The sequence below is a fragment of the Physella acuta genome, unplaced genomic scaffold (genome assembly GCF_028476545.2).
Source record: "Physella acuta isolate Inbredline_101_S28 unplaced genomic scaffold, ASM2847654v3 ptg000583l, whole genome shotgun sequence".
NCBI lineage: Eukaryota > Metazoa > Mollusca > Gastropoda > Physidae > Physella > Physella acuta.
In genome coordinates, this window is record NW_026732102.1 from 103,404 (window position 1) to 116,393 (window position 12,990).

General features: G+C 35.6%; 1 protein-coding gene across 1 annotated transcript; it reads left to right on the plus strand.

The window, feature by feature from the left end:
- The first annotated feature begins 12 nt into the window (after positions 1 to 12).
- On the plus strand, positions 13 to 12,913 carry LOC131947131 (arylacetamide deacetylase). Its single transcript, XM_059308240.1, has 8 exons — positions 13 to 280; positions 6,140 to 6,310; positions 7,154 to 7,267; positions 7,934 to 8,051; positions 8,273 to 8,336; positions 8,837 to 8,958; positions 9,883 to 10,095; positions 11,241 to 12,913. The coding sequence occupies exons 2-8, from the start codon at positions 6,167 to 6,169 to the stop codon at positions 11,702 to 11,704; spliced, it is 1,239 nt and encodes a 412-aa protein (XP_059164223.1). The 5' UTR covers positions 13 to 280; positions 6,140 to 6,166; the 3' UTR covers positions 11,705 to 12,913.
- Positions 12,914 to 12,990: the final 77 nt, after the last annotated feature.

Consider the following 12,990-nt stretch of genomic DNA (forward strand, 5'->3'; position numbering starts at 1 on the left):
AAGCATTTTCGTTTATCACTGAAACTAGGGCCTATATTATGTAGTAGATCTAGAACCAGTCTAGTAGGATTAGTGACACCACACCTCATTAGGTCAACGTGTAAATCAACATCGACTGTGTCACACACTGTGTGTAAGATCTGCATTCGTCAAGCCACAGTGCATTCATCTATGTGCGAGCCTACAGACCTTTCACTGAAGCCAACTGACAAAGCACGAGTTACTGTTACTGTTAGCTGAATTATCTAAATCTAGAAAGAAAAAACAAGATCTATTATAAGTATTATAATTTTTATAATTTGGTATATCTAGATCTAGTAGTAGTAGCTACGTAAGTCAACGTTAATTAATAATTATATCATAGGCCTAACACAGATTCGACTCTAACTTAATACTTATTAATATTAAAGGCCCTGTCTTTAACTTTAAGGATTAAAAAGTTAAAGGCCCTAGATCTAGATTCTAGATCTAGTTGTTTATCGTCAGGTAGACGTGTGTAAGCCACTGAATTTCATAGTAAAAACTAGAAAGATTATGTTGAATACCGGGTGGGACCATCATATTCTAATATTATTTCACCAAACCATTGAATGCATTATGAATATAAATAGTAAATAGCCTTATTCATGGGGGCGTTTGGCAAATTATAAAAAAAAAGTCAATAATCGATGGCGAAATTGGTTTGGTACTGTGGTAGCTTATAGCAAGGCTTTAGCAAGGGAACCGGTAAAATTGTTGGTGTTTTTTTGTTGGGGGGGGGGGGGGTGTGGTGGGGGGGGGGGGGGTGTGGTGGGAGGGGGGGTGGGAGGGGGTGGGTGGGTGGGAGGAGGTGGGGGTAAATAACAGTAAATAACATAGGTAGGCCTACGCCAATGGTTGGTAATGGAAGGGGGGGAGAGGGGAATTGAAGAAAGAAGGGAGTTTGACATTATAATAGATTAGGAATTACACAACGGAGACAGAAGCCATCAGCATGTAGCCATCTTTATTTGTTAACCGGAAGAGGAACAATGATAGATAAATACAAGGGACATCACTCAATAACAACATTATAAATATAACTAATACAAGAAGAGTGAGTTCCCCTGACCTCACAAATCCCAATATGTTACATCCCTTTACCCTTAGTAAACACAACACATCTCTCAATAGAACAATTTACAGTATCCTAAAATCACCAATGAGAAATTATATTGTAACATGAACTCTATGGTAGATTACATCCTTACAAACAATGCACAATATGCTACAACATAATCAAGATACAAAACAATGATGTCAAAGTCCTTTTGACCTTTAAAATCATAGGTCTAACTTATCTGGGACTTTGATTGTCCTGTTTGACCTTCTCAGTGGCTTTTGATTTGGTGACTCAAGATTCTGACCATATGGATTCTCTATCTCAGGAGGTCTAGGATTTAAATCATTAATTCCAGAATTTACATTTTCTGACTCCAGACTACTTGGTTCACTCATATCAACAGAACTTGGTTGTGGAACAAACTGAGTTGGTGTGAACTGATCAGATTTGGTGGGATTGATAGATTCACACTTATTATCTGCACAAGTTATTTTTAACTGGTCTGCATGTCTACGGACAATAAGTCCATCATTTGTTTTTACTTTATAAGACACAGGTCCTGTACATTGAACAATTTGACCTGGTATCCATTTTTCCTTTCTCCCATAGTTTCTTAGATACACATTCTCATTAACACCAAATTCTCTTTCAATACATGTTTTGTCATGATTTAATGGAACTATTTTTGAATTGGCATCTGGAAGTATTATGCTGTTATTCAGATCCTTGACTGACATAGATTTCTTTGATTGATCAATTTTCTCAGGTAATCTGATAGTGCTTTTTAGTAACCAAAAATACTATTTAAAAGTAATATCCTGGACCATATCACTTTGCAACTGTGATCCAGTATTTGAAGTGGGTGTATTAAATGGCAAAAATCTTTTTTTTTTTCTTTTGATGTTACCCTTTTAGTTTCTTTTAGTTTCTGTAAGTGCTAATGATGTTAGCAAAGTTGTTTGATGATCACATTCCTTCTTACTAATGTATTTTCTTTAAAAGCATTTGAAATTGTCATATCACCATAATCATTTATTAAGTTACAAATACTTTGTTTAGGCAACTCTGACTGATAATGGACTGCATCTTCTCCATCTTTTATATTATCTTCACAAAGGTTTTTATTTCTTATTTAATATGGCCTTAAGTCATCATTCATAGACTCTTCAGGCCAACCATTCTTACAGTACTCATATACTTTTATTAAGCACTCATCATTCACATTTATATTGGAGTTATCCATGATAGTGAAGAGAACAAATACATCTTCTGGTACATAGCTAAGGCTTTGGTTTTTTAAAGGTAATCTACTAAGACTATCTGCACTATTCTCAGATCCAGGTTTGTATTTCAATTCATAATTGTATGCAGTTAGTGTGATAGCCCATCTTTGAATTCTTGGTGAGGCATGCTCAGGTAGGGTTTTGTTTTCTCCAAATAAACCTAGCAATGGTTTATGATCTGTAAAGATGGTGAACTTCCTACCAAACAGAAACTTATGAAATTTCTTAACACCAAAAATGATGCCTAAGCCTTCCCTATCTAACTGAGAATAATTTTTCTCAGCCTGGTTCAAAGATCTACTAGCAAAAGCAATGGGTCTGTCACCTTTTTCATCCATGTGGGACAAGACTGCTCCTACACCATCTGGAGAAGCATCACATGTTAATATAAGTCTTTTCCCTGGGTCATAGTGAGTTAGTAAGGTGTCAGAAGACAAAGCTTCTTTTGCTGTATTAAAAGCAGTATCTTGTTGTTTACCCCAGTGCCAAGTTGCATTTTTTCAGCTTGTACAGTGGTGATAGTTTACCAGACAGATTCCCTATGAACTTTGCATAGTAATTTATCAAGCCCAAAAAAGCTCTTAGTTGTTGGGTATTTTCAGGTTTGGGTGCTTCTTTAATGGCTTTTGTTTTCTCAGGTTGAGGTCTGATGCCTTGCTTGCTTAATATATAACCAAGAAAACTAATTTCTGTCAGCATGAATTGACATTTATCTTTGTTTATCTTTAAACCTTTTTCACCAACTACTTTCAATACTTTATCAAGTGTTTTAAGATGTTCAGTGTCATTCTTACCAGTTATGTACACATTGTCAAAGTAAACACAAACATTTGGAATATCCTTAAAAATACTGTCCATGACAGCCTGGAAAATACCAGGGCTGGATGATATACCAAAACATAGTCTTTCATATTGGTAGAGTCCTTTATGTGTGTTTATTGTCGTATAGACTTTTGAATCTGGATGCAGTTCTAGTTGAGTGTAAGCATGACTAAAGTCTAATTCAGTGAATTTGTCTCCTCCTGCCAAATTCAAAGAAATTTCCTCAATGTTAGGAATAGGGTACCTATTTAGCTCTATTTGCTTATTCAGTGTAGTTTTATAGTCTCCACAAATTCTTATAGAACCATCCTTCTTTAACACTGGCACAATGGGCGTTGCCCAATCGGAATAGTCTACCTTCTTTATGATGCCATTAGATTCCAATCTACTTAGCTCATTTTCAATTTTATTCCTCATTGCATAAGGTGGAACTCTAGCTTTGCAGTATCTTGGATTTGTGTCTTTAATGCTTAACTTCACTGTTCTATCATTTAGTAATCCAGGATTACCAAAAACACTTTCATTTTCAGATATTACTTTATCTAGTGAAGTAAGACTAGATTCTTTTGCATTGATCCATGAACATATACTCTCCCAATTTAACTTAAGATCACTTAACCAGTTCCTACCTAGTAATGGTGGTCCATTTCCTTCAACCACAAGAAGAGGAAGTTTAACACTTTGACCATTATAACTTACATGAACCATACACTCTCCTATTACCAGAACATTGTCACCAGTGTATGTTGTTAGACACTTGTGACATGGTTGTAGAGGCACTGATCCTCCTGTGACAGCGTCAAAATCTTTCTTTGTTATGACTGTTAGAGATGCTCCAGTGTCAAGTTGGAAGCTGATGCTCTTACCATTAATATTAACTAGCACATTGATGGGAGCATGACGTATTGATTTCACAGAGAACAGGGTGAAATCCGGTTGCGAATCAGTCTGAGCATTTTCACAGGTAGAGTGGTTCATTGGTTGGGTTAGGTAGTCTTGGTGAGAGTTAACATAGTGCTGCCTTTGGTTGCGGTACTGTCTTGACTGGCTAGATTTAGCAACAGACGAAGACTTTGCAAAGCAGGCCTTGGCAATGTGACCTTGCCTACTGCACTTATAACAAGTTGCTGACTTGAACTTGCATCGATGAGATGCATGGGGACCTTTGCATCGATGACATTTTTGATAATTATTACTAGATTTAGATCTAGGCTTTAAACGTGCAGGCTGTTTAGCATAAGTTGAAATGCTCTGATGGGGTTGGTGTTTGTTGACTAACCTGCTGTTTACTGCATGGATCTCTGAAGGTGCTAGAGATCTCACCGCCTCGGATGACTGCTGGAATGAAGTTGCTAGTTGTATTGCTTTTTCTAATGTTAGATCTGACTCGAGCAGCAACTTTCTTTGAATATCAGGGCTGTTTACACCTGTCACAAACTTTTCACATAGTCTGTCAGACAGCGTGTCTCCGAATTCACAGAATCTACTTAGATGACGTAAAGCAGCAACATATTCTGATATTGACTCGTTTGGTTGACGAGTCCTACCGTCAAATCTAGCTCTACATAGAAACTTTGATGGTGTGGGCGCATGGTGGTCTGTTAGCAATTTGCTCAGTTCGTTAAAGCTCTTGGTAGTTAGACTAGCTGGTGCGCATAAGTCCTTTAGTAGCCTAAATTGTTGAGGCCCTATGACTGTTAACAAAACAGCTCTCTTTTTGGCTTCTATCATCACGTCGTTAACTTCAAGGTAAAAGCTTAACCTATCTAGATAATCATGAATGGTTTCATCATTCGAATCAAATTCTTTTATTTGGCCATACAGCGCCATTATTCTAGAAATACTTAGCCAATATGCTCTAGCAAACCTCTTTTTGAATAATTAGGTGCTCTTTCTAGAGGATTATTTATCCTCTTTATTTGTTAACCGGAAGAGGAACAATGATAGATAAATACAAGGGACATCACTCAATAACAACATTATAAATATAACTAATACAAGAAGAGTGAGTTCCCCTGACCTCACAAATCCCAATATGTTACAGACATTAGCACTAAAATTTTGTTTTTATTATATGTCAGTATTGCTCCTTCTCATAACATTAGCAGAGAATAAGAAGTAATCAAAATTAAAATATATTAAAATAAAATGGCTGACATGTCTATATTTATTCTGGTGATACATGTTTAAATGTCTACAACAAGCAGACCTAGTAAATTGTGTTACAGTTCAAGACACCGATTTTTAAAATTCTAAATATATCTTGAATGTTTACTGTGTGTCTTTTGTTTTACTGTTGGTGTGTCTGTTTTACTTATGGTGTGTCTGTGTTTTACTTTTGGTGTGTCTGTTTTACTTATGGTGTGTCTGTGTTTTACTTATGATGTGTCTGTTTTACTTTGTGTCTTTGTTTTACTTTTGGTGAGTCTGTGTTTTTCTTATGATGTGTCTGTGTTTTACTTATGGTGTGTCTGTGTTTTACTATGGTGTTTCTGTTTTACATATGGTGTCTCTGTGTTTTACTTATGGTGTGTCTGTGTTTTACTGTTGGTGTGTCTGTTTTACTTATGGTGTGTCTGTGTTTTACTGTTGGTGTGTCTGTTTTACTTATGGTGTGTCTGTGTTTTACTGTTGGTGTGTCTGTTTTACTGTTGGTGTGTCTGTGTTTTACTGTTGGTGTGTCTGTTTTACTTATGGTGTGTCTGTGTTTTACTGTTGGTGTGTCTGTTTTACCTATGGTGTGTCTGTGTTTTACTGCTGGTGTGTCTGTTTTACTTATGGTGTGTCTGTGTTTTACTTATGGTGTGTCTGTGTTTTACTTTTGGTGTGTCTGTGTTTTACTTATGGAGTGTCTGTGTTTTACTTTTAGAGTGTCTGTGTTTTACTTTTGGCATGTTGGTGTTCATTGTTAAGATCTAACATGAACTATAATCTACTATGTTTTTCCTTTTAGGTGACTGACCTTCTTCACAAGTGCAACATGTGGCTAAAGATAATTATTACTCTACTTACCACATCAGTTGTGGCATTGGCAATCATAGGTTACACTCCACTACCTGCAGGAGTTAAAGATCCTGTCAAAACACAGATATTTATGGGATGTTTCAAAATATTCCATATTGTGGTGGGTTTGTAACTATTCATTCAAGTTTTTTATTTTATTTTGGATTTTTATTAGTTTTAAGGACCTTATAATTTTAAAACAGTTAGTGTTAGCCATCTGATTTTCTTTCAGGTATTTGTATTATAATGGACGAGCTGACCCGCGGCGTATCATACACCGCTATTTAGTTGTTTTATTTTCTACTTTTCAGTAATTCATAATTTGTTAATTCGACAGTACCAATGCTGCCACTGAAAATATTTGCTTTAAAACACTATCAGTAGCTCGTTAAGGACGATAACCCCCCTCCTTTCCCCAACCCCTACCCCACACCCCCTGTAAAAGTAAGCTCCTCTTAGTTACCTCCCCTAAGTTTAAAATCGTTTCAAACTAAATTATCTACCCCCAATAGCCGTCACTAAACCCGGCTCTATGCTTGTAAACATTTAGCGTGAACCACAGCTCACCAGACCATGTAGGGGTGGGGGTGGTAGGGAGCGCGCTTACAGCTTGGTGTTTTCTAGCGTCTCCAAGAAGAGTATTATATATATATAGATTATATACAAGTCAGCAAGAAAATTATATTTTTGCCTACACAATGTCCTTAATTTACTGCCTCAGTAGTAGAGTTGGAGATTTATTTGGATTGGGGGTAATGGGGGTGCGACAACACTGCCTCACCTGGAAAGAAATGTCCAAAAGAAACTTTGCTCTTGTTAATAGGATATTGCATCAGATATTATTGTTAATATGTAGACTTTGTGTTTAAACACATATAGGGCGTACATGATTTCGTGTTATGTTGAAATGAGAATTAAGAAAGCATTTAAAAATTACCTTTGTCTACACAACTTGTATTTACAGATGCAAGTCAGAGAGTACTTAGGCTATGGCAGTGTATACAACAATATTAGAGTGCTTCAGCGTGAGAGAACTTTAGTTGGAGACCCTCCTTCTTCTAAGTATGGAGATATAAAAGTAGGTTTTATTCTTATTTGGTGTAATACTTTATAATTTGAAAATGCCCCCCCCCTCTTTCCCATATATTGTTTTATAAAGAACATTTTCATAGACCATCCTGCACAGGATAAACATAGATTTACAGAAACTATTTTTCTCATATGCCATGGTACACCTTGATGCTACAAAAACTGTCTGAATTTATAAATAAATTAATTATTAAATTGTATCAACCATAAGAATACTTTTAAAATACATTTTCATTAGAAGATAATATGGTAAAATTTTAAACTGTTAAAAGGTTTGCAAGCCAAAACATTAACTTATTCGTCCAAGCTTTTAAATTGCCAAAATCTGGCACACAAAAAAAACAAAAAAAAAACAACACAGAATAAAGAATATCTTGGGAATTGTGATAAAAAATTGCCCTATACTACCTTACCCCATTTTAAAAAATGGTAAACCACACTCCACTATACCATTGAGTTACTTGATATGCACATGATTGCTTTAAGCTATATTCTGAAGATTTCACTGTTTACATGAACTGAAGATTTCAAACACTATTTATTGTCGATTTTCGACTCTAAGGATAAAATTGAGTGGAGTAAAGCCAAAAGTAAAATATTTTTATTAACCATTTGGTCCTTCAATATTTATTTAAAACTAATTTCCTTTTCATAGGTGACGAGAGATAAAATAGCTGATGTTCCCGTCATTATTTACAGACCACCAACAAGAGAACTATATTCACCTGCATTGATTTACTTCCATGGTGGTGGATGGGTGCTAGGAACTGCTGGTAAAAAGTTAGCTCATCTTTCATTTCTCATATTTTAATATTAAAGTAATCATGTAAAAACATTACAAGTATTAAATGTTCATTGATAAGTCAGTAAGTTGTAAAAATTATTCAAAATTATTTGTTTTTATTATTATTAATTACAATATTATGTTTACAATATATACCTGTGATTTGATTTCATCATTCAAGATAATTATAATGTCTGTTTATTTGTTTAGATGAAATGGACACAAAAGCTTACAACTATGCTAAAGCAACGAATATGACTGTCATTAACGTTGAGTAAGTGCAAGATAATTTGCTATTTATTTTATTGCTATTTGTTTTTGTTTCCCATTTATTCTATTATTCTTCTCTATGCTACCTTTTAAGCTATTCTTCTCAGTGGTTAAAATGTGACACATTTTATGCAATATTGTTATAATATACTTTAGCCTTGTTTACTAAAGGCTAAAACTTTAATTGTTTTAACTCAAAGTTAGATTGTCGTTAGATATAGCTTACTTAGACTGAATCTTTTTCCCAAAGACACCTACACCGAAATGATTAAGTTATTAGTTCTTTTTGTCAAAATGCCGTTATATAGGCCTTTTCACTTTTATGTGGGCATGGTTTTAAAAATATTTTATTAAATTTTTAATGATATATTTACTGATTCCCCACTTATTTACTGAAGTAAGTGATTGCTTCAAAAATTTGGTTTTTATTTTTACTGTTTTTGTTACAAAAATTCTTTAATATTTGTTTTTTAAAAATACACGTATGTTAAATTTTAAACACAGCTACAGAAGAGCACCTCAGTTCCCCTTTCCTATTCCCATCCAAGACTGCCTAGACGTCACAAGATACATTCTACAGAAGGGAGATGAATACGGCATTGATGTTAACAGTATCGGTGTTGCAGGTAACCATTGGATTTTAATTCAAAGGCCCAATGAAAATAATGTTTTTCAATGAGAACGGAGGTCTAGCTAGTCTAACAAAGGAAGTGGCAAGTACTATTGATATAGGACAGTGTCAGTTTTGTCAAAGATTAGGTTGTTTTACTTAAATTATTTAAGCTATTGAAACTGGATGTTTATCATAACCGAGAAGGATTTCGGGCATTTTTATTTATATAAGCAACTCCATACTCCCCCTAATCAGAAAACAATGTTACATCCCTGGATAGAGCATTAAAGAATATTTTATTCAATGTTGTTAGTGTATTCTTCTTTTTCTTCGTTCTTAATTATTAGTGTTGAAGCGGATCGAGGTTTGAATTCGAGACTGTTCGAATTTATCAACCATGAGCTTTTTGCCGACTCGACCACGCCTCCAACACAATTAAGCGTTACGTTTCAAATGATTATGCGCCATTGAGGCCATTGACTCCGATTTCAGCCTGCTTTTCTTTTTGGATTTGCTTCCATAGCCTTTGTCCAACCAAGAACAAACTACAAGGCAGCAGTTGTTTAATTTTGGAGTTGTCTCTCCTAGAAGAGTGGCTGTCCCCAGCTAACGAGACTCATCTGCCCGAGGGTTTGAACCTCGAGACTTTTCGGTTTAGCAACCATGAGCTTTACCGAATCGACCACGCCGACCCCTGTTGTTAGTGTATGACTGTCTCAATTATTTTATAAGGACAATTATTGGTTTATTAGCCAAAATTCTACTGTATTCTACTGTATATATTTGCGTTAATCTAATAGTGTCAAGTTTTTAAAAATCTAATATTTTTTATAGCTATTTATAATCTTATATATTGCATATTTAATATATATAATAATAGACCTTTATATAATATATTTGTATGTAATTTTAAATAAAGTGTTAAGAAATGTTGCAGGTGAGAGTGCAGGTGGTAATGCTGCAGCAGTTGTGGCCCTTATACTTACAAAAACAAGGCCGGATCTTCCCTTGTTAAAGTTTCAGGTCCTCTCCTACCCATCATTGCAAGGCTTTGACTTTAGGCTGCCGTCCTATGTGGATTATCAAAACACCATGCCCTGTCTCACAGCTAAGCTCTCGGCTTCATTTCGATCCCTGTATTTTGGTCTAGGTAATATACATTTTTACAATTATTTTTAAGAACTTAGAAAAGTTCCCTATTCAAACCTGAGGGCAAGTGAAGTAGAGTTCACTTGTTTCTATGACCTCAGCATATGAAGAGATAGCACTATGCCCAGCCGTCTTTACTTTCCCTAACGTGAGTTAGGTACTCATCAGAGTTGGGTGGACTCAGGAACAGTCTACTGACTTGAACCCAGATTCGAACTCGAGACTTACGGGTTAGCAGTCCAGCTCTCTACCGCTAGATCACTCCATCGCCTTTTGAAGAACTTACTTTACTGCATTAAGGCTCTAGGGTTATAAGAAAATATTTTAGTTCTTGATAAATGTACTGTTTAAGAGGTTATAACACTGTAATTTGAAAGTCTGGACAGCATAGTTATGTAAAAAAAAAATAGTAGATATTTTAAAATTTATAAAAAGCAAATTGAAAAATCTTGATGTTGGTTTTGCAGGGCGTCCGCTAAGAGAAAGAAGATTGTTATTCCAACAAATTGTAGTTTTGATTTACATACAGGCTCAAAACTTAAGATTTGACAATGTAGTCAAGTCCTAAGTTAAGTTCCCTTTTTGAACTTGATGGTTCATAGGGCAAGTGAAGTAGAGTTCACCTGTGTCTGTGACCTCAGCAAATGAAGGGATAATGTCGTCAGCACTATGCCCAGCTGCCTTTAGTTTCCCTAATTTACAATTTGGTACCCATCAGAGCTGGGTGGACTCAGGGACGTTCTATTGTTTTGAAACCGGATTCAAACTCAAGACTTTCAGGTTAGCAGTCTAGCACTCTACCACCAGGCCACGCTGTCCCCTAGTCAAGTCATTAAGTTCACATTTACTAGCCAGGCTCTGATTGGTACATGGGTAAAATTGTGGAAAGTAAAGTTGAATGGACATAGTGTTGATAGTGCAATTCTTTCTTAGGCATAAGCGACCCTGACAGATAAACAACATCTGGACATTTGACCATTAAATCTGAAATAACCACTTCATTTTTATCTGATGGTTGTACTGGTTTGTCCCATCACCATAATGGAATCATCAGATTTATCACCCAACTCATCTGTGGAATCCCACACAGAAACTTAAGTTACCTGACTTGTTATCCATGTTGATATTTAAATTATCTATCCACAGATGAACATAAAACAGACTACTATGCCAAAATATTCTCAGAAAACAGACACATTTCCCCTGAGTTTAGGAAATCAAAATATTCAGAGTACGTCAATGTTAACTTACTGCCCAAAGAGTTCAGAACACCAAACAAGACAGCCCCTGTTGTCACAGAACCATATGACCCCCAAGTTGCAGCCAAAGTTGAACCAATCATTGTTAATCCTCTCTTCTCTCCCCTGATGGCGCCAGACCTGTCTGGGTTACCTCTCGCTTACATCCATGTTTGTGAGTTTGATGTACTACGTGACGACGCATTAATGTATGCTCGTAGGTTGAAAGATGCAGGAGTTAGTGTGACCTTACATTTTGGTTATGGTGGTTACCATGCCGACACTCTGGTCCCTGAACTGCTACAATCAGAGAGTGGTAAGGCAGGATTTGAAACTGCTTGTGCTTTTATAAACAGCCAAAGGCAGGTGTAAATATATTTTGGTTCTGCAATCACTTGCTCATTAGAGCTAAAAGTAATTATCGGCATATGCATAGTACATCAACATAGTGCTGTGCTTAAATAAGAATTGTCCTATACTAAGATTAATTTTATACTAGTTATGTACACAGATTCACTTGATGTTTGCTCAAATTAATTTGTTGTATGTGTTATACTACAATTAATTGTACATTTGGGCCTAATGAAAATTGTTCATTAGTTGGACCCACTATGATGAATTTAATTGTATACTAGCTCTAGTTCACAGAGTGTGTTTGCTGAATTTTGTACATTTATTTTATACTAAAATGAGTTTTTACCAGAAATGTAAGATGATGTACTCCCTTGGTTTTTTACTAAATTTAATTGTATATTTATCAAAATTTAAAATTTTACTATGTATGCAGATTGTGTCCCTTGGTATTTCACTAAAATTAATTGTACATTTGTTTGATGCTTGTTACTTATAATTTTAGGGCTGGGTTAGACATAGTTAAGAACAACTGGGATAGTGCATTTGTAAGTGGAGTTTAGCCATGAATTGTTGTATTATTTCTCCCTTTATTGAATGTGAGTATAAAAGAGGTATGAATGATAATTCATCGTAGATTTTGATGGAGTCTAGGGTAAATTAGAGATCAGTTGTGTGTAAGAATGAAGTGGTTGACTGTAACCAACTAATAGGCTGTATAAAATACACCAGATATACAAGAATACCTACGCCTGCAGCCACTGCAAGCAATGTTCTCTCTAAGCTGCGCAGTTTTGAGCTGCGGGGCAGTGATTTTGTAAAATAAATTTATCCTTGTATAAGACTTTTACAACACCGCGCATAAAAAATACATTTTGCATATTAGCTTTTCCTTCTTAGAGGGAACATTGACTGCAAGTTACCTGGACTTGTTAGCAGGTACCTGTTTAACTAGATAATGTGTCTGTTGTGTTACAAGTTCTGTAAGTATTGATTGGTGAGAGCGAAGATTGGTTGAATGAATGAAGATGTTATATAGAGAGATAGTGACACAGAAGGCAGAAAGAACGTTGTTGCCATCAAATGAAAGCTAGTGAGTTGGGAGCTAGGTATCAAATAAGTGAGTCCGGTATCTGCTGTTGATGTGTGAAGAAATCAGTGTCCTGTCAATGACTAGTCCACTTGAAGACTAGACTGTTGTTAGTAATGGTTTGAATAAAGTCTAGAATAGGAAGAAATTAGTATCCTGTTAAGTATATTGCACTGTCTGTGACTAAGTGTTAACTTATAGGAAGGGATATTGGTAG